Source organism: Dinoponera quadriceps, unplaced genomic scaffold, assembly GCF_001313825.1.
Source record: "Dinoponera quadriceps isolate SergipeBrazil2010 unplaced genomic scaffold, ASM131382v1 scaffold1069, whole genome shotgun sequence".
NCBI classification, from domain to species: Eukaryota; Metazoa; Arthropoda; class Insecta; order Hymenoptera; family Formicidae; genus Dinoponera; species Dinoponera quadriceps.
The window spans coordinates 789,230-811,387 of NW_014555200.1; the positions used below are offsets into that span (position 1 = coordinate 789,230).

At 48.6% G+C, this 22,158-nt stretch overlaps 1 protein-coding gene across 3 annotated transcripts in view; it reads left to right on the forward strand.

Annotated features, from left to right (window-relative positions):
• Positions 1–432: 432 nt before the first annotated feature.
• LOC106743475 (RNA pseudouridylate synthase domain-containing protein 2-like) overlaps positions 433–22,158 on the forward strand; it is a 106,400-nt gene continuing 84,674 nt past the window's right edge. Inside the window, exons 1-3 of one of the 3 annotated variants that reach the window (XM_014617340.1) lie at positions 433–472; positions 963–1,374; positions 3,287–3,549. In XM_014617340.1, coding sequence (XP_014472826.1) covers positions 3,370–3,549 — 180 coding nt within the window. In that variant the 5' untranslated portion in view covers positions 433–472; positions 963–1,374; positions 3,287–3,369. Of the gene's footprint in view, positions 473–962; positions 1,375–1,735; positions 2,003–3,286; positions 3,550–22,158 lie in introns of those variants that run through there. The other 2 variants (XM_014617339.1, XM_014617341.1) reach the window with 2 other exon arrangements.

Genomic DNA, 22,158 nt, shown 5'->3' on the forward strand with positions numbered 1-22,158 from the left:
ATTAGTATAAATAAATGCGTAATTTTATATCGCCTATCTCAGTCAATTTAATATCATTCCAATATTGCCGACAAAATCTTTATAAATATTATATTGACCGGTTTCACCACTATATATCAGCAGATTTGGATAGATCATCGTACGATAAATTTTTTAAATAATTGTCAAAAGTATATATGTATATTTCTCGTGAAATAAATATGCCATCGCTAAATGCTGGAATAAAATATCTAATATTACGGTGATTATAAAAAACTAATATTTCGCATACATTGGATTGTTGAACGTTTGATAGATAAGTAAATCGTAATTTGCAAAATCACGCGCGCGAGAGTATCGATATCTCGACAATCGAGGTGAAACTTCGAGGTTAGTAATCGTAGCACTTAACTGTTCAGACAGTTATGAAGCAGATGGCTGCGCGGCAAGTCGTGTTTTGCCGTTTTGTACTTTTGCAATTTCGACTCGTAAGGTAAGTCTTGCGCGCGAATTGCCGTCAGGAGTCATCAAAGAATCAAGTTTCGCCCGTTCCTTACGATGAAATATTAAATAGTCCGAGATATCTCGCGTAAAGAGTCGTAAACTGCCGCGTAAAATGTCGCGCGTTTACTGCGTAACGATGGCTCAAAATCGGTCGGACTCACGCTTTTTACCTGCTGACAGAGACTCGATTTATCATCAGGAATGTCGAACGCAATATCACTCGTTCGTCGCGTTATAACAGTTCAGAGGTTAAATTGTGGCGCTCTCGACTGGTTGAAGGAAACCAAAAGTTGATATTGATGTAAAATTCGAGGCAGATTGAATATTTGCAACAGACTTGAGACTTTAGTAGACTGTAATGGGACTGGCAATTAATTAACAGTCGAAATAATAGACAATAATTTATTTTTTGTTATCAAATCGTAACGATGTAATATAACAGACTACTCAAGCGCGGTAATTTTACTTTCTCTCAACAGATGGCGCCACCATTACGATTCATTGGTTCGATGGCATTTCAACGGTACGGACGGATAAGTCGAACTCGTAATGTGTTTCCGCGATTGTCAAAGGCAACTCTCGCGTATGATTTATCGTGGTCGGAAGATAAGCTTTGCACGTGAGTCACAAAATATCGTTAAACAGTCGTTTAAAGCGAATATCTTGTGCAACGGTCGTCGGGAGTGCCGAGTAATATGTCGCGCGTGTTCATCGCTTAATGGCGGCTCCAAGTTCAAATCGTCGGATCGGTTTTACGTTCTCGACTCGAGAAAGATTCGCCTGCGAATTATCATGAGGAATTTCGAGAGCAGCGTCACTTATTCGCCGCTTTCTAACAGTTCGGAGATTAAATCGCTGAGTTCTACGTCGTCGAAGACGACCGGCCAATTGGTAAGTATTGATGAAGATTCGTATCTTGGACCCTCTTTTATCGATAAAAATGCCTTAAATATGGCTCTTTAGCTAATCGGGTTGTTTCTAAGCAACTTTTAGAGATACTTTTACCAATAAAAGAGAATTCAGAATACAGGCTAAAGTTAATGTATAGCAGCTCTCTTTAATATTTTTCGAGACTACTACATCTCGATCTAATTTTTAATTTTACGACCTCGATAACAATGATCACGTACAAATAACTCTGTCGTTTCTCTTTTATTAAATTTTTCGCCAAACTACATCAGGCTATTCGGTAATTATCGGTTCTCGCTACAGATGGCGCGACCATTATGATTCGTGGGTTTAGTGCTCGATAGCCATTTCAATAGTGCGCGATGCGATGAAATATATCGGATAAAGTAAAGTAATGGTAAAGTAATGGTAACTTCGAGGTTGTCAACTTTGATAAGAGTCACGTTAACCCGTTTCATTGATCATAAGCTACGCATCACGTTCGCGTCAACGCGTTTACATCAGTTCGTACGGGATTGCAACTTTACGATAATCGGTGTGTACTGCAAGTTGTTTCCTAACCTCACTGACAACCTATCAAGCCGGCCACTTTGCCTTCCTGCCAACAAATGTACGTAACCTTTATCTCGGGCTTTAAAAATATGAGCAGTCGTCGAGTCACAAGTAGATTCAACGAGCATACATTTTCGGAATCCCGAACAGCCACGAACCTAACCTAACTTCGCAGACGTTTTGGAGTAGTCCGCAAGTTCGTGTCGTCGCCGCGAATACGGGAAAAGGTCGCGTACGCGCTGACGATACATCATTAGTACAACGTTATTAGTTGAATTCTGGCGAAAATATGCCTCACTCCGCTGCCTTTTCCGTTGCCATGTGGTCGTCAACACGTGCGCTCGCGCGTAATGAATGAAACGCGTTACTCAGCGAGCTCGTTCTCGCGAGCTTATCGTTATGAGCTCGTCGTCGCGAACTCATTCTCATCGATCGAGCGTTCGTCTTACCGTTATTCGAAATGATTAATCGCGCGTTTTCCGTCATTGAGGGAGATAAAACCGCGCGTCCCGCGTCATGCTTTGATATTGAGGCCTAGTGATTAATCGCAGAGGCGGCGGCAAATCAGAAGGAAGGGGATGAAGAGGCGACCTGCCGTTGGCAGTGCGCTAAACGCATGAGCCGTGATGTATCGCGCGAACGTGATGCATATTCATGATGTAAAGGCATTTCGGTACAACAAAAACGAATCCCGCAGACGCAATTTCGCATTCCGGCGGAACGGGTTTAAATGACGCGTCGGTCATATTTGTAACGTAATAATGCTTTTATTCTCTTATTTGGTCTTGAGGTCTCTCTTTACTTTTCCTCTCTTTTTTTTTTTTTGATATTGAATATATGTTAAATGTCACGGGGATTGAATCAGTCGGGAATCTGAGAGAATAAATCGAACAGATTAAATATAGTATACACTCGTTGCGTACCGATGAATAAACGGAAATGTTTTGCGAACATATTTATTGCCTCGTTTAACCACTTCCCCGAATACAGTCGGTTGTATTGTACAGCGCGAGTAACGGACCGTTTTTGCACAGTCTCCCGTCTTTTTGGGGTGATGCTAAAAAAGGGAAACGCTGCGGCAAAGTGCTTTGCCCAATGTACCGCAAATGAAATGAAATATTTCACGCTACAAAACGCTCCGTTGCATTTTTCGATGTGGCTCCTCTTTCGCATAAAATTGTCCCCGAAAAGGGCGGAATGCGCGCGCGCGAATTACTGTTTTCATCCATCGCGTGTGTCGCCGTTTGACATTCAGAATGTCAACGGTAGGATAACACATTGAAAAGTTCACAAAAGCGAGCGTTGCTATAAAGACGGTAGGACATTGTTTACTTTTCCACAGTTTCCAGCGATCACGCGCGTGGATCGCAGGAACCGCTCGGACAAATCGATACGTGTTGTCTCGCGATCGCCGAAGTCGAGCGGATGTATGCGTCGTCGCCGTTGACGGACGTGTCCTCCAGCATGGTGGAAACGATCGCATCGACGCAGGTCGCCGATGGGCAAACACAGTTCGGCAACGCGCGTCGCCTCGACTCGTCGGACTCCATCTTCGTCTTCAAGAACACGCTGTCGGATTACGAGGAGCCACCGTCGGACGAGGAGGTCAGTATCACCAATTTGCATCGAGCTTACATTTCATGGCGCCTCCGGGCAGTTTAACGAGGTGACGAGATGCTTTTTTTAATCGCGAAACTGGTATGCCGACGTATGTGCATCTTGAACATTCGCGGGATATGTCGGGGTCGTATTTTGAAGAGAAATGTCACGGCCGATTAAGTAATACGTTCGTGAATGGATTTCGTTTTCTTCGATTGTGACGTAACATATTTAGCATGTGATAACCGGTGTACGTGTGCGCACATATGTCAGCAATTGTCGTGGGACTGAAGAAGCCTTCGCTTTGGATCGATGTCGGTCGCTGTTACAAAACGAGAAACGATAAAAGTACGAGGGACGATTTTAAAGCACGACTTTACGGTCGATCACATGGCGGCGAATTAAATTATTCCGCTCCACATTTTTCTTTCAGTCGCAAGGGGCTCGTACGTTCTCTTCCGCTCTTTCTTTCTATATATACGTGTACATATCTTTTTTAACGCGACGAAGTCCGATACGATGACGCAAACGCTTTAATACCTGATTGTATTCCGCGTGCAAACCGTCCTTCCCGCACGGGGAGTTTTGATAAAATACACTATTTAAAGTCACAATAATTCATCTCCGGAATGCATCTCTGGTGCAACATCGCGGTCGAATTATCACCGCAATAAATGGGTTGCTCGCTCTCCCCCCCCCGCCCCTTTCCCCTCGCGGTATACAAACGATTAAATCGTAATATAATACCATAACTACCGCTCGCGCGAAATAGAGTTAGAGAGATAGAACGCAATGTCGAATTACGTTACATATTAATCAAATTGAGCGGTATAAATCCTTCGTATTAAATCCTCAGCGATATGTGGTTGGGGGAACAGGGATTGGCAAAGCGTTGCATCGGTCGGTCAAATTTCTCTTCTTCCTTACTTTTCCTCCGGGTTATCGTATCTGACAGCAAAATTCTACGTCCCATTGTCCCGATCGCAAGCGACTCCGTGCGTATTTTCCACGCGCCCCGGCTGCGTTCTCGCTGCGGATATATCTGTAGCGGTACTTGTTACATCGCGTGTCGAGCTCGTTGGCGAGCTCCGTCGCCCCTGCAGCGGCCGATAGCGCCAAGATAAAACGTTGCGAACGCGTACAATGCGTCGCGCGGCGGTACTTCCGAAAATATCCCGCTCGAGTTGCGAGGCAAAAAGTAAAAATAGCCATCCGAGATAGCGGTCTACGGCGCGCGTGGGAAGCGAGTGCAGGCCGATAAGAATAGTCGTATTGTGCAGTCGCGAGCGGTGTAACTGCTCGAGTGTATGGGAAAATGACACACGCACACAGAAGCGCAGAGAAGAGGTTAGCCCTCGCTCGTTGGCGAACTTTGCCTCAAGATTTTCCGCTGTGACTTTCACGCCGGTTGCTCCTTACGAAGAGCAAATCCCGATACCGCGCGCTTTAACCAGCTGATAGCGAAGGAGTATATAGGAGAGTAATTCGGAGACGAGAGGGAGAAACAACGGTGTAGGATCATATCGCGAAAAGCGTGCGGAAGGAACGAGCGATGTGACGGTCGGGAGGGCGAGACGAACGGAGAGAACGAAGTGGAAGACGGAGGGAGATGTATAGCGGAGAGAACGATCAATCATTCGGGAGGACCAGAACGGTCTCGCCTAGCGGCTGCAAATAACACGCCGTGTATTGCTGTGTGCGTCGGTCAAAAGCATCGGCGGCAGGGTATCACGGAGTTACCGGGCTGCTTCCGCCGAACTTGAGGCGTTTTTTCTCATCTTTTCCTGGTCGCCCGACTGGCGCGAGCAGCGAAATCGTGTTTGTTGTCTCTTTTTCTCCTCCCCTTTTTAATTGACAGACGCACCCCAAATTGGCGTTGCTCATTCCTTTAGAGTCTCCGTTTCGGCGACGGACGAGAGGTTGTTTTTGACCCCCGTGTAGATTACACTCGAGTACGGCGAGGAAAGGAAAGGCGACATCATGCGCGGCGTCGATTTCCGATCCACGTCGCGTCGGTTCGCGCCGGTCGTAATTCTGCCGTCCTAACAATACATGGAGATTTTCCAAACGGACCGATTAAAACACGATGGCGGGACGTAAGTTTTGACGGTGCCAAAACTCGTAATGGCTTATCCTGGTTCGCGGAACCGATGGGAGAACGAGGGAGACAAGGAAAGGGAGAAGAGGAGAGAGACGCTCATTTGGTTTATGAGCTTGGCGAATCGTTTATTCCTCGCAGTTTATTCTTCGCCGTTAATACCGCGGCTATTCAAGCCGCTGTTATATCACCTGCTCGTCCGCTAGAGATTGTCGCGCCGGATTAAATATATGTTGTCCGAATCGGCGACACGTGTCCGTTTAATATTTTGATAAGCGCCAACGCGGTTCAGATGAATTCTATCTGTCCATCGGTCGAAAGTTAACGACCGCGAGCGACGACGCGTTTCGATGATATAAAATAATCCACGGCAGAGCGCGCGCGGATTTGGCGAGTGCTCTCGCGGTTTTCGGGTTTCCGGCAATTAAAACGCGCGTTTCGTTTATTGGGCTTTAATTGGTTTTGATATTTCAATGCGTTTCGGTAAATGCCCCTTATCGATCGGCCAGAATTGTCGTCGGGCGATAACGCAGTGTGAACATTTTACGTATCGCGACGGACGATCGTACGAAATAATTTCCACAAAAATATAGTTAAAGTGGTTCGGGTAATTAAAGTCGAAGAGAGTTTGACGCGCGCGGACAGCTGGCTGCTTCGCGGCGCGAGCGAAATAGTTACGACACGTATTGTCTCCTCTATCAATCAGCGCGACGATAGATGTTGCTCTGTATGCGTGTGTGCTGCGTCGTGTGTTGCATTTAGCTCGCTTTTAAAATTAAATTAACTCGTCTCACGAAGAGAATCGCTTGGCTGTGAATTACCTCGAGTTGCGTCGCCGCCTAACTATCGGATCGTAAATCTCGCTATATTTCTACGTGCCCTCGATAATCCATGGCGAAATAAGCGCGCGCCAACGTTCACTCCACCGTGTCTCGGGCGTGTATACTGGCGATTCCATTTTTTATGCGCGAAATTTCGCGACCGACGGAGAAATCGAGCCCGAAAATTCGTCGCGAGAGGTCCCGCGAGATCCGATCTCGACACGTCGGGAGACCGTGTTCGCCGCATGCGGCGATGATTAACTAATACGAGACGGGAATGATTAACATCCGACGTTTACTGCGCATAAATACGTTATCGCCCGACGACAACGTTTACGCGAGATATTTTTCAAAATAGCTTCACGCGAGACGGCGAAATTGGCGAGCCATAGATCGATAAAAGCGGTTGTTAGCGGCGGCGGGAAAGGGACCTCTAGTCAGCTCCAGCTGCGGTTTATTTCCGTCCGTCGGGATGCACGATGTGTGTCTCGAAGTGTGGCACGCGCGCTCCCGCGGGATGGCGTCGAATTCATAAAAGAGAGAAATAGATTATTTAGTGGTCAGTTAAAGCGCAGTAAAGACCGGCCGTTACACAAGCCGTTGATATAATACGCGATGACTGTAAACGATCCGCGAGTTTATTGCGGTAACGAAACGGTATACCTATCTAACTACCTGCACGCTTGTCGTGCGTAATTAAAGTTGAAGCGCGTAATTACTCGCGCAGCGATCGTGGGCGCGTTTAAAACTAGCCCGACCGCGGGATTTGTTCGATCGCGAATAATCGGGCGAGCGAGCGAGGGCCGCGCTACGATTAAGCTCGATAAACCGCGAAACGCCGGGGTGCGTTATATTCGCGTTCTGTTCCGTGTTTCCGAGTCGGTGTACACGTGTACGCGCGACGCGCGACGATGCTTCTCGCGGGTACACAGAGTTTATATATGCGAGGTCGCAATTGTATTGTGGAAAAGTGCAAATTGCTCGGCTCGCGCAATGTCGCTTTCGACCGCTTTGAACGGGCGTCTCTCCAAGCCTATTGACTTGTCGCCTTCTCCTGCTTTTCCCGAGCATTGTTTTTCTAATGACATCAGGACTACGCGGTGCGCGTCGTAATAATGCCCTCGGATTCTCTCTCTCTCTGCGATCGTGACGATCGTACGAAATACACGGCGGGTCTGCGAAAGGGTTAACGACAAATTCATCCGGTTGTATCGAGCCGTGCATCTCAACCGTGCAATTAGGTGCAATTTATTACCACTTTCCTGCTCATGAATAATACACTCGCTAAATTATTCATAAGTCACACTTTGCGTGCCGGATAAAGCGTCGCAGATTCTAAAATAGGATCTCCGCCGGCGGAATGCCGCATATAATACCTTTCGCGGAATTAAAGGTTAATTAATCCCGCCTGGAGCGACCGAAATCGCGACGCGCGGATTCTGCGGACGGGGACGTGGGTGTGTGTGATGGATGGCATTTTTACATTAAAATGTCAACGACGTAATACCGCCTAACAGAAAGGAATATCAGAGAACGTTGCTTTCGTTTCGTCGCGTTTCTATTCCGACGTATATTCGGTCCAACTTAATCTCGAACTTCCGGCCAGATTGCCATCGACCGACGGTTAATCGGGACGATCGATGATAGAGGACACGACTAAGACTGAGCGATGACCATAATATCCGTCCACAAATCGCGTTCAACGACTGTGTTTAGATAACTATCTCTATCTAGCGGATAAGAGCCAGGAGCATCCACGTAGTGCAAGGCCGCGTTCGCGTGCCAGCCGTCGTCTCTGGATTTTCTCGGGTGATATACGCGCGTATCGCCGTACTTGGGCGGTTTGAAATCTATCTTGAGCCACGGAACCCTGAGCCGCGGTCGTAACTTTTCGACCGCGGATACCTGCGGCTGGGAAAAAAATCACACCTCTAGATCACGGCGAACCGCAGGCAGACCGAATTGTCTCTCGATCGGGGCGATATTCGAGAGGAGGAAAAATTATTGGAAGAACAACTTCTCTCCCTCTCTCTCTCTCTCCCTTGCGTCTACGGCGGCGTGTGCCGTCTCGCCGAAATCGGAATTAGCCCGTGGCTTTGATTGCAATTAGCCTCGTAATTTCCGGTCGGTCGGCGCGGGTGTGTCCTTGAGGAAAACTCGTGCATCGTCGGCGTGAAATGTTTATATGGGGCGCTGCACCTGCTAATTCTGGCTCGTCGCACCCCGCGGCGAGGGAGATTCGATCTGCGGGACTCGGGGAAGTGTGGCATTGGAGATAAGCGGGGGAGAAGGTCGCGACGGATTAAGCGCGTATCGCACCTGGCGTTCGGCACGCGCGAATGCAGGGGCGGCTCGATTTGGCACGCGGACGCGGAAAAATCGTCCACTATTTCCGGCGTACGCGCGCTCGCGCGGAGATTACGACGGTTTGCGTACGTACGTTCGTTCATTCGTTCCTTCGCTCGCCGACAGCGCGACGGTTATTTATAATATGTTTAACCGAGAGGAAGAATCGCGTCGGGAACAGCTCCTTCAGAGATAAGCGGAACCTTACAGCGCGGATAGCTCGCGCGGATGTCATCGAGTGACGAGACTCGTCGGCCTCGCGCAGGAACATGAACGCGTTCAACCGGAAGGCCATTTACGTTGCGTATTTTAACTCTTCGAGAGTGCTTCCTTCCCTCTTACGATGTCTCCGCTCTAATAACCCGATGCGGTGGACTCGCTCGTCTTTGGGTCTGTCATTAGGCCTCTTCGGGATCGCGAAACCGAGAGGTTATATCCGACGTGTGCTTGGAAACAGGCGCTTTCAACGTGGCGTGACGATTCGATCAGCTTGGCACGCGCTTCAAGCCACCTATCCGGGAATTCGCTGTGAACATACGGACGTATAATTTATATAGCTCCCACGTTCATTATTACGTCATATTAATGCGGCAGTGAAGATGTTAATCATCTCGCATCAAATTAGTAGAGGCGTAATCCTCTCGATGGAGTTAGCTTCCGCTCGTAATTCCCGCAAATCGCCCCCGGAACAATCGGGATAATGAGAAGAAACGATAGCTCCGCTTGAATCGGCCCGCGGGATCCCGCGTGCAAACTACCGACGGACCGACCGACCTACGGACTAACGGACGGCGAATAATTTGGCACGGGTGTCATACTCGGGGGCGTAATGTGCAAAGGAACGTGATGGGTGTAGAGTTGATTTATGGCCGCGGTAGAACGGCCCGTGCGCGCATTTCCGTGGGAATATTCGGCCGCAATACAGTTTATCCTAAATCAATTTAAATCGTCGCGGCGCAAATCTGACTGCAATTGATATCCGCGAGGAAGAGTCTCGGGTATATTCGAGTCCTCTCTCTTTCTCTCTCTCATTGAAGTCGCGTAATAATAACACAATTAGCATACGGAAAAAACAATTCCGTTGGTATAATTGAATTTTTCGTCGCCTGGGGACCAGACGAAAATTCGGTTGTAGGAACAGAGAGATTTCTGTAGGAGATTTTTGCTCAGTCAACTGCTGTCAGTTGTCTCAACCGGATTTTAATGCATCTAAATGTTCACACGAATGTTCTCAATCGCGGCAACAGAGATATCATTTCTTGTCACCTAGTTTTCACTTCTTGTCACAGAGTTTTCACCTGGTCTCTATTCTGTTGCAGGAATTGAGTTATTTTTTCACACATATATATATATATATATATTTATAGCCAGGCCACATTTTGACGCTTCGTCATTGTTGTTACTGCGCCAGTATGCAATAAACATCACGTTGCCTTTTGATATATGCATGCTCATTGTGCGGTGGTCGGCAAAATTACGGTAACCAGCGCATTCCACTCGGTAGCGGCGAGAAATTAGCCCGCGCATCTTGCGCGTCATTCGAAAGCATACGATCTCACTAAATATCAATGCTTGACTTTTCCTTGATTTTGATTATCCGTTGCTCCTTGTGAATAATGTCGTTTACGAGCGAACCGCCAGAGGAGGTACACGCAAGAAGAGGACGCATTTTCGGGGGACGACGGTGATTCACGCCGGGCGATTTATTAAGCCGTATTAGCGGCGTCGCGCGAAAGAAAGTCCCGCGGGATAAAATAGGAACACAGGACTCTCTTTTGTCGGGTCGCGGCGGGGCCGGTAGGTTTATAATTATCGTCCGCCGTCGCGCGTTGCCGCGGTTCCGCGAGCGGAAGGTATGTACGTACCGGGCTGTCCCGCGTCTTGGGAGCGAGCGGCGGCGGTTTCACCGTTACATCCAACTATTTCTGTACCGTACTCCTTATGCACGCGCGTGAACCGCCTTTCTCGAAAGGCTCACCACGGACTTGAAAAACGTCGCAATCGAAGGTGCCCCGTCTTTCACCGCCGACTGCCAAAAGTCCGCGCTCCTCCTGATTTACCCGCGCTTTTCTCGTAATCTTCCTCGAGCTGGCACCGGAACCACGCGGACGCCTCGTAACTCGCGGCACCTACTTGCTTCGCTTGGGTTCGTTTACTTGTTTGGACGCGTCCGCTCCAACGACGCCTCGCGACCGCGAGACGCATAATTAACGTTTCACGGTGTAAATATTTCAGCATGTAATTGGCGCTTGCGTAAAAGTGCCCGGAGGATTCCGGCGGAGATTGCGCGTGTTACGAAGATAAATTTCATCGCGCGTATTCCCGTCTTCCAACTCACTCGGCGTACTCGCGGTGTTACATCCGGATTGATGAGACGACGACGACGATGTCGCAAGAAACGACGGGGATTATTTGCCGTGACGAGCCGCGATACGTTTCGCCATTGTTACCGCGGCTGTCGATAAGATATCGCGCATGTACCAATCGCGATTGTACATATTATTCTTGAAATTTCTTCGAAATCTCACCGAAGACGAGCGGAAATATTTCCAGCGGTGGTGGTGAACATTCTGCCGCTCGAAATGGCAAGATTGCACGGAGAAAAATATCATTCTACCGCTAAGAAAAAGTCATCACTCGGTTCACTTTCCTTCTTTTGAGCAACTAGTTCTCATGTTTTGAAATTAATCGGTATGTGTCTGTAGTGGTCCTGTAGTGCGCCGTCGGATGCATACGATCGCGATATCGAATCGTTCTCGCGCCGTACGTGCCCTTTACGAAATTGTCTACTTACTCGCAGCATCCGCGTAGTACCTGCCAGAATAATCGCGTTAGAAGCCCGGGGAACAAGGCATACGCGTGCCTCGGAGCCTTCGGACAAACATATTTTTATCGAGCGCGTGCCCTCGTTATTTCATGAACCATAATTCCGACAATTCCGCACGAGTTTTTACGAAGCCGAAAATAGTTGGGTACGTGTGGCTGTGACTGCTGCCGAATTTATGGAGCTCCCTCGTCGATGTGCAGTGCCAACTCGAGCATTGTTATCACTTCGTTTAACGACTTACGGGCAAACTTTGCCTTTCGTTCCGCCGGGAATTACCGCGAGATCCACCATCGACATCGTTTATATCCTCGGGACGGATACGTCCGCGGGAGCTCGATTTCCGCTCGCACGGTTATCCGATTCGCGGGCGTATCGCGCTTCCGCGAGTTTCCCACCGGTCCAGGCGCGTCCTTCGCGATTTGATCGATCCGCATCGTAGATATTTCCTGTTACCAGCGTTTTTCTTATCGTCGTTTTCAAGAGATGGCCGGTTCTCGTCCTTTACGTACGATGATATCGGCTCCCTACCACGCGAGTAACATTGGGCGAGAGATCGAAGAACAGCGGTGATCATATCGGTCACACATTGGCTGGGTAATCCATCAAGGAGCTAATATTTCACTTGTCATTGGAAATAGAACGTCAACGACGAAAACACAAATGGAGCTTCATTGCCGAATCAAATCAAGCACTTTTAATCCACTTTCTCTGTGACACGCAAATTAAATAATAGCACATAAAATAATTATGTTATTATATTACAATTATTATCATTTATATAGTCATTTAATTGCGGCAGAAAGAGAGAGAGAGAGGAGGAGAGAGAGACCTGAGAATCATTTTCAGATACGACACGGCGTCGTTGAATAAAATAACATAATCAGATGCTTTTATTAATATAAGCCGTTATTTGATACATATTCTCTGGCACGCAAATTAAATAACAATATTATTGTTAAAACATTATAAGGAGAGATATTCATCAAATAATGCATAATATATGGACGGTATGAAACAAGCGGCGTTTACATATTAACGGAAGCCTCTGGCCGCTGGAAAACTCACTATGTTCGACGACGGCGCGTTGTTGCAAAAATCATCGCTGTGCAGGTAACATCGCGCGCCGATCAATTATTTTTCTTCGGCGATATCGGCGTCGACGTTGACGAGCCCATAAAGAAACAAACGAATAAATCAATTTTGTCGGAAGTCCGGCCGCGCAGTTTCCCGGCACAAACGGCCACCGCTAATAACGTTACGTCACGCTCGCGTTGTTTTTACATACGTCACGGGACTTCGCGCGGCCGGCCTGCCAACCAGCCAGCGTTGGATTCGACGTTCTGGGCGTGCAATCTGATTTCCGGTTTAACCACTTTTTTTTTGTTTTCTCCTTTTTCGTCCGCTTATCTGCGCGCGTTGGATTTCGACGCACGAGAGTTGGTCAGCTTGCCACGTACGCGCGAATAGTGAAAGTCGACCGCCAATGCGGGTTTCGGTCCAGCGACTCTCGGACTGCGTGAGCTCCTTTTTTCTCTCAACTCTTTGCTTTTTTTTAATTCTTTCGATTTTTTTAAGCGGTAACCCGCGGGAAGGAGTTGCGGAGGCCGTAAAACGGCAAAAATTCCCTCACGCGAGCAGCTACGCCGGACAGCGTACGGCCAGACTTGCAGGACGTTTTATGCATTGCGGCTAGGATATGTGGCCGTTCGTGGTGCTTGATAAAATAAGATTCATGGCTGCTTTAAAGGCTACGTTCGCTTTTCCTTAAAGAAAAACGCGATAAAAATCCGCTGGATGGAGGAAGGCGTTCAACTGTTATACCCGTTGAATCGCTTTATCGGAGAATTGCGAGTTTGTTTGTTCGCTGATTAATTATTTGCATTTGCGCGCAGTTTCTTGTTTCGCCCAATTATTCAGTTTCGAGGCTTCCGGGGCGCACGTGTCGTTAAGTTCGCCGATGAATGTGTCATCGGCGCGAATAATTTCGTCAATATCTCGGTACGAGCGGACCGACACGAGCGTGCGTCCGCGACGATAATCCAGTTAGAGTTCGACTTATGGACTTAGTGAAGGATTGAATTATTAGACACGCGGAACGACGGGCGAAGGCATCACTTTCAATTCTAATCATCGTGGAGATATTCCGGCTTACAATGCGCTCCCACAACACAAACGGCGCAATGTATGTCGGATTAATATGTAATTGGCGCGTATGCAAATATGCGTCATGCGAAATTTCGTCACACGTGGCGGTAACGTGGAACGAAGTTGAATAAACCCCGGCAACGTTAATAATAACGGCGCGCCTATCGTTCCTTATGATTTGACGAAGAATTCAGTCGACTCGCGATACAGAATGTCGATCGCCGAACGGAGCGCACTCCGAGAGGTCGGAGGGACACGCGAATTGTAATCGCGCGCGTCGAAAATAGCGTTCGGTCGTTACGGGTCGGGTTATGGCGGCGAGTTAATAGGTCATCGCGCGAAGGGAACGTCCGAACTGAATTTGTACGAGGCAATCATCTCGGGCTCCCAACGGATCCGAGCGTGGCAATTACTTTCCTAATCGGAAGCCTCGCGGGCATTCTACGCGCGAGTAATGTCATCTGGCACCGCCGTAACGGTTGCCTTACATCATCGGAGAGCCTCGCTTGCGCAATCTCCCCGCCTCTCTCTCTCTCTCTCTCGAGCGAGCGAGCGTGATGTTCTCTCCTCGCGCGGATGTTCCCTCTCTCTTTTTCTGACTTTCGACGCCGGCCCGACGATACGGCCTTGAACTAGAAAGCGACAGTTAATAAATTACGTCTCGCAACGAATTTTAAATTCTCCTCCGACGGGGAACAGCCAAGTTTGACGAGAGCGCTGCGGAAATAACGTTAGGGATAATTTACAAGTAAACTTACCCAATATGATACAATCTTCAAACTTGTCACAAATTACGAAAAATATTTCGCATATGTCTTTCCATTTTTGCCCGTAAATGGTTATACGGGCAAGTTGATACCCCTCAATCAATTCTTCACCCTTCTATCAATAAGTGAAAATCGAAGGAATAGATCGTCCGTACAATCGCTTATTGGCATTCATGGGGAGATACATGTCATATATTTGTCGTAGTTTTACATTTCAAGATGTGAAAGAAATCGGAATACATCATTTGGATAGGTTGTTAGATTCACGGCGTTGCATGCCAATTTCTTTGTCTCACTCCTTTTCACTATTGCTCTCGATTCTCTCTTTTTTTCTCGTTTTTCTTTTCACCGCGTGGGCGTGAAAGTACCAATACCTGTATATTATATAAATGTAATTTATAGCAGGTATTATTGTTCCTTTTCATCTGTTCGACACGTATCTTTCTTGTGTGATAATATCGACGACAGGTTACGATCGTGACGCCGGCATTCCTCTGTTTTTCACGGTGTGATTAGTATTACCGCCGGGAACACGAGGGAGCGAGGTTGAAATGTGAAGGAATAAACGTGAAACCGCGCGACGGCCGCTCGAGCGATGCTATGAATATAGCCGTTCGTATATTAGCCGAACCATCATATACCGGATCAAAGGGTGCCACGTGCGCTAAATAAATAGCCTGTATACAGACGCGGAGGATGATAGATATAGTCGCGCTGCTAATTCGTCAACGGCGAGATATTTTCAGTGGAGCCCTCCGCTGGAACATGAGATAGTGCAGTTGACGAAACGGAGATGCGATTTTACGCGAGAGATTCGACGGCCGTGATGAATTATTCTTCGAGAAGTCGCAAGGTGAACTTCAACAGTCGGGAAATCGAGCGCCAATCAAAGGCAATACAACCGATTTAGCATCGAGAAGGTCGACAGCTTTGTCGCGAGCTAGAGTTAGAGAGAGAGAGAGAGAGGGGTTAAAAGGGGGGGGGGAGCGAGGACAGGCGCTAACCCGACACGTGCGGCATCATTAGCCGAAGCTGTCGGCGCTATAATAATCTAGCAAAACGACGCGAAGTCGTCGTCATCGGAAGCCAGCAATCGCCTGATTTCTCACGAAAAGCGGTTCGGTCTGGACCGCGGCCAAAGCGACAATGGGCGTTCCCCCTCTCCGTCGCGCCTCCCTCTTTGCGTTCCTCTCTTCGGGCGATTTCTGCTGATTATGGGGGGAGACGCGCGGCAACGGCGGCGGTTCTCCGGCGAGTCGTGCGACGGAGGGGGAGGATACCCGGGGGAGACGTCTGAGCGTCCCCAGGGGCAACAGGTACTCACACATCGCCATCAGCTTTTCCGTGAGACAGAGCTCCGGGGTAAGGGGAAGAGAGAGAGAGAGAAAGAGAGAGAGAGAGTACCCGGCCACGTGCTCACGCTAAATATAACGTCCGTCCACTGTGTCTGCCTCTTTCCACTTGCTCCTTCTTGTTTCGGTCGCGGCACCCGCTCGTGTCTCCGTCTCGTCTGCAAAGCGACGACCAATAGGGAAATTCGGCGGATCACCTTGCCTCGGTGTGTATCTCGGGCCCAATTTCTCACCCATTAGATCCCGCGACACTTCCCGCGATTACTCCGCGACGGCGAAACCGCGACTCTGTTGCGGCCGATTTTTCATACTCCCGCTCAACAACGGCTCTTTCATTTTTCTCGCCGTGTAATTTAGAAATGTCCGCGTACCGCCTTCGCGTGAGCAAGGGAATCCCGACGATGAGATTATAAGGATAATAGCCAGACAGAATTTCGCCCGTTCTCGCCATTTTCGCCGTCTCCTGTTGGGTTACGTCTGCGGGATTATACTGCGCGGTATCCTCGGTATTTCGGTGCGATCGGTAAATCATGGGCGACGAAGAAGGCGGAGTAGGAAGGAAGAGGTGGCCGATGGGACGATGGGCCGGCTTATGCGAATAACTCGGGGTTGGCATCGCGATCCTCCGTCCGACTTCTCTCAACCCGTTCGTTCGCTCGCTCTTTCCTCTTCCTGGTCGCTCCCGTCTATCTGCATCGTCTCCGACATGCCACGGCCAATTTCTGTCCCGCCACATTTGTCTCTCTTTGCCAATCGCACGGTGCTTCGGGCGAAAAGCTGTGCGCGCGCGCCCGTACACGCACGTGGAGTCACAGAAACGCGCCTACACGGTGAAAGCGGGGGCTCCGCTAACATCGTCGTCGTCATCGTCGTCATGAAGGGTGAACGGCAAAAGAACAACTGCGCGGGTTCCATCGCGGATGGCGGATTGCACGGTCAACGATCGCGAACTCCGATAGTTCGCCATGCATTCGCGATCGTATCGCCGCATCGGAGAGCGAGAGATTCGTAATTCGACCGAAATACCGCGGACAGCTTCTTAATTGAGTTTTACCGTTGCCAATGCACGTGGTGCGTGCCAGAATTAATTTATTCGGATAGAGACCTCGCGTTTTCAGGAAGAGAGTGATGTAAAGTACGCGCTCTTCTGAACGCTCATTTATTTCCATGCGCGCGATATCATTTCGCACAGTTATTCCAATTGGTAACAATCGCTCGTCTCGCGTTAGATTAATTTAGAGTGACGGGAGAGGGGGGGGGGAGAAGAAAGAAAGTGAAGGAAGAAATTACGTGCGCGCGGTTTGAAGCGCGTCGTAGAATAAATGGTCATTAAACGCAACGTCTTACAGAAGCGGATTAAGCCCGTTAGCTGGTAGTTATTAACATGCTGTTACGACGCTTGCAACATTCATATCGCATTAAACGCCTGTATGTGTAAATTGTACTTACAAGAGGGCACACTCGGCGCCTCGAGACTCCGCTTTCGCTCGAAATACTGGCGCGCGAACTTCTTAATTAACATCCTTCACCTGTTGCCAAGCACACAATACGCTCCTTCAGGTCAGCGCGGTATAAATTACGCGCTGTCGAAAAATTTCGATCGTCTTACCGGAGCGACGAAGGTGCTCCGAGCGCGAAATTAAACGAAGTTGTACGCAACGTAATTATAACCGTCGCTTTTGCCAACCGCATTTGTGTGTACGTCGGCGTAAGCTCAATGAGCGCGAAAGAACGCATAATACAGAGATATCATACGCTCGGAGAAAAAGGAAACACAAGCGCGGTACAGTTGGAAACACGGCACTTTTACTAACGTTAAGTTGCCGGCATTTTTCGTATCAGCCGCGTGAAAAATGTAACGAGGCCGCCAGGCTTACCGCTTAATACTCGCGAAGTGCAAAGAACTAAATAATGTAAGTAGCCAGTCGCGCGGGACTATCATTATACCGGGGCGCGCGGTGTTTTCGCGGTGTAGACGGTGTGCGCATTCGCGATGAAAAATGATGTCTGTTACGCGGCGAGTGAGATACGACGTGGCTGGCTAAAGCGGTCTAAAGGGGGACTAAGCTTAAGCTAAGGCGATTCGATAGCGCATCCCCTCGACTGCAATGCAGAGCATTGAATTTCTCTGCGACTCGACGCGGTTGCCCTAGAATTAAGTATCGCGTAGTGTTATTGTTTGCCGCGTCGGTGTGTATCCGTGCGCTCAGTCTCATCGCCGTGTCGTTAATGAGGCTGCTTAAATTAACAGTCCTATTCGCGGATATAAGAGGAAACTCGAGATATTCGGGATTAGTAGAGTTTCCCCGACGTTGGAGGTCTCGGCTCTCGATGGTAGACGAAGGGTAGCGTTTAATGTTTCATCGTGATTCTTCGTAGACGTCGGTACCAAGATGAAATATTTAAGCGCAAAATTATGCACGAGCCGACGTTTCCACTGCGAGGGCCGTGATTGGTTGGAAATGAGAGATACTGGTACAAATAACCGACTTTTTCGCCGATCTCTCTCTCTCTCTCTCTCTCTCTCTCTCTCTCTCTTTCCCAGATGATTTATTGCTCTTCCATTTTTTGTGCGGAAACTGCGCGTATCACAGCTGCTACGCATGTGTAGATAAACAGGACTTGTCTGTTGGACTTGAAAAATGAACAAGTACACGGGGTACTTTTAATTGTTGTGCGTTTCGCAAAGTTCCCGCAAACGGCGGCATGACGATGCCAAATTTATCGGACAAGTTCGCAACCGAGCGCTGGTATTTTTTGTATACATATACGTGGCTGCGATATTTCGGATTATTTCTGGATTGCACCGTGTCGCCCTCGTTGACTGCGCCGTCGATTAATGTTTCTTTTTTCCATTTTGACCGATATTCGTCCGCGTTTATCGTGCGATTTATTCATCAGAATCGGGTGAATTGCGATCGTGTGGTTTCATCATCAGCGACTTGTCGATCGGACTAAAGCGACTAGATGAGCTAACCGATATTCCTTGCATAATCGATGCCTGCGTTCGTACCTTCGACAATAATCAGGTCAACTTGAGAGATTTATTAATCTCGCTGCCCTCAATCGAGCGTAGCGGCGGTCAATATCGAGCAGAGACGAATTCTTTTTTTGGAATTCGTTCTTTTTTACGCCAGTCATCAGAAGCATTGCGAATTTGTCGGCCATTTAGCTGGATGAATCTCGGCAAAGTGTGTAGGTGTTACTCTCTCGAGAAGAATGGCGTTATAGCCAGCGGCCTGATCGGTCACATCCTTGAGAGATCCTTCCGATGATCCGGTGGGAATCTCTAGTGCGGTAGGTCGCGCACAACCGCGTGGCAGCATCTGGTAGTAGTAAAGTCGTCGTTATTTTTATGTGAAAGCTCCCTGCCCGCTTGATCTCGTCCGAATGAACGTGTCGCGACGACCACGACGAGAGAAACGGACGAGCTCCATTTCAAAGGAGAGCGGCACGTGTCGGAGGCCCCGAAAGCCCTCGTAAAGTTTGTCGATAATGAAACGTCGAAACACTAAACACACACTCGTTCCGCCGGCTCGGACAGGAAACTCGGTTACTTTGATGTACGGTATTAACGGTCTCGTTAGTAGTAATAAGGCGTTGCGCACGGCCTCGTAAAAAAACGTGTCGTCTTGTAAACGATTAAGTGGGCGCGGGCTGCGCGCACACGCGGAACGTTCTTTACCGGCCTTTTTTTTTATTTCCGCTACTATCTAAATAAGCTCGTCGGAGAAGCGGGGTTAAAATTGCTCGACCGGCCGACGCTCGCGTGTCAGCCGGGAAAAAGTTATTCCGGCAACAAACGCGCCGTTCTCCCGATGACAAAACCTCGTAACGCGAAATTTAGGGGGATTTTTATTTCATCGCCGAGAGGGACGGCGAGTCGCTACACCGCGGAGTAATGGCGTGTAATTTACGAGGAGCTTCTAAAACCCTCGAATTTACTCCCCTTTCACGTAATTCCGCGCATAGTTGTGTGTTTACACATAGTATATATATCATAGTTCGTACGTATATACGCCGGAAGTACGTATTCGCGCATATTTAATGGATGCGCGCGGCGGGGGCGCGGTTTATATTTTCGGCTGATTGTGAGAATCCCGATAACGACGTTTTCTGCCGTGGAATTTTTGCGATCGGTACTCTCTCGAATAAATTCGGGAGTTTGTCGGATTGTAAATAAACCGTCGCGGATGTAAAGCGAGGGAGGGGGAGGGGGGGGAAGGCACGCTGCTGCTACCAAGCGGAATTTCCGTCGTGGAACGCGAAGTGGGGCGGCAACGTTCTCTACCATGTGGAATTTCCGCCGCACTTGCCAATTTCGCGTTGTATGAATGAGAAAGTTCGCGAAAATATGGATTCCGCCAAGATGTTCCCCGTTGATGCTCATCGGGTGTACGACTGTCATCGTATTATTAGACGGCTCGTAATTAGAGTTGGAGCGCCCTACCCAGGTTGCTCGCGACTTCTCTCGTCGAAACGACGTTTTGTCTCTCGAAATTGAATTCGACAACGTGCGTACTGAAAATACTAAACGAATGAAAAGTGCGCGCTCCGCCGCCATGCGTATTATACGTGCGCGCAGTAGCGTTGCTCGTTACGGTCGTCATCATAATTTATGATGTCTCCCACAAACGTGGGATGTCTAAAGTGTATCGACCAGCGGTGCTCTATGCCAACGACATGTTTGCCTCGTTATAACCGTTACTCGCGTTAACGCCCTCGAAAAATGAAGTCGTCGCCGCACTTGCCGCGCCACCGCAAATTTGCACACATCGACGTAGCGCGTAAAACGCCCGCGGCGTTAAAATGCATCACCTGGTCATCGGTTTATCGACAAAAAACGCAATAGTCGACCGCGCTAGTAGCCACTGTTGACGCGCGCGATTGTTGTATTCGATTTGTGACGGGGGGAAGGCGTTTATCCGCGAGCTGCCCCATATTCTTGCCGCGTCGCGAAAAATCTCTTTAACATACTTTCGCCGTTGTTTTTCGTTTCGTTGCGCGAAAGGTCACGTGTGTCAATTTCACTGTCGGAATTCATTCGGTCAGTAATTGATCCCCTTTTTGCGGCCTCTCGACTTAGTCCTCGTTTTCATTTGTATTTCAGAAGTGCATCGCGACTAATGCGGTATTTCGAGATGCGAATTATAATTTCAGTCGATGCCACTCTCTCGGCTAGAGTTGCGAACTAAACACGGACTTCTCGCGTCTCCGTTCCATTTTGGTAAAACGACGAGGTAACGCGCAAGACCGAGACGATACGAGCAAAGTTTGCTCTTTACTTCGCAGAGTTCATCAGAGCCGAGCTTTGGCAACAAAAATCGATATGAATCATCTTTCTCGCCACGGCTAATTTCGCGAGTTAAATTAGCCGTCTTGCGCGGGAGCGGTTAGCGCAGCTCTTCGTGTGATATTACAGCTGGACACGCTTTGTGCGCGTTCTTCTGCGACTGACGAAATTTCTGATATATGGGCCATCGGCGGCCAGTTTCGGCATCACGACCGATCATTTAGCGGCGTGAAAGTGCGCTCACGAAATTTCGCTTGCGTAAGGTCGATACTGGCTCTACGGGATTATTGATTCCTTCGCTATCAGCCATTATGTAAAAATACCAACCATTACATCACAATAGTAAATAAAAAGATCGTTACTGCGCAAGACTACGCGCGGAAAATTCTATAATTACTTCAGTTATCGCGAGAAACGCAGTTTGGCACGTTGTAATTGCAGCTTTACCATTTATCGTGAGTATGATTGCGTGCCTCATATGATCTCGCAATATCTTTGTGTAATTCTTATTATTGCCTCCCCCCTGCCCCGCAAGTCCACGATCATCCAGGTCCGACTACACTTTCCCCGTGTGATACTTCGTTTGTGACACTTGCGTCGCTCGTAAGAGCGCATTCACGCGCGACCAAAGACGCGACATGGCATTCAAAATCAAGCTCATTGAACCTCATAATGACATCAGTTACTGCGCATGGCGACGGAATTCTAAAAAGTTCATCGCTTGATCCAAATGCGCGCGTCTCGGTGTAAAACGGAGGCGAACGTCGCCGGCAATCTGATGCATTCCTGGCCGAACGATCATCCTGATGCCGTCGCCGTCGCGAGACACGTAGTGGCCATTATACCTGGCCTCCTCTCTCGAGTACGCCGCTGTAAATTATTCGCACTCGGCCGAGTCTCGCGATTCTCTACGCGCGACAAATGACAAACCGACGACAGGTGCCACCAAACAACCGACCTGTCTTT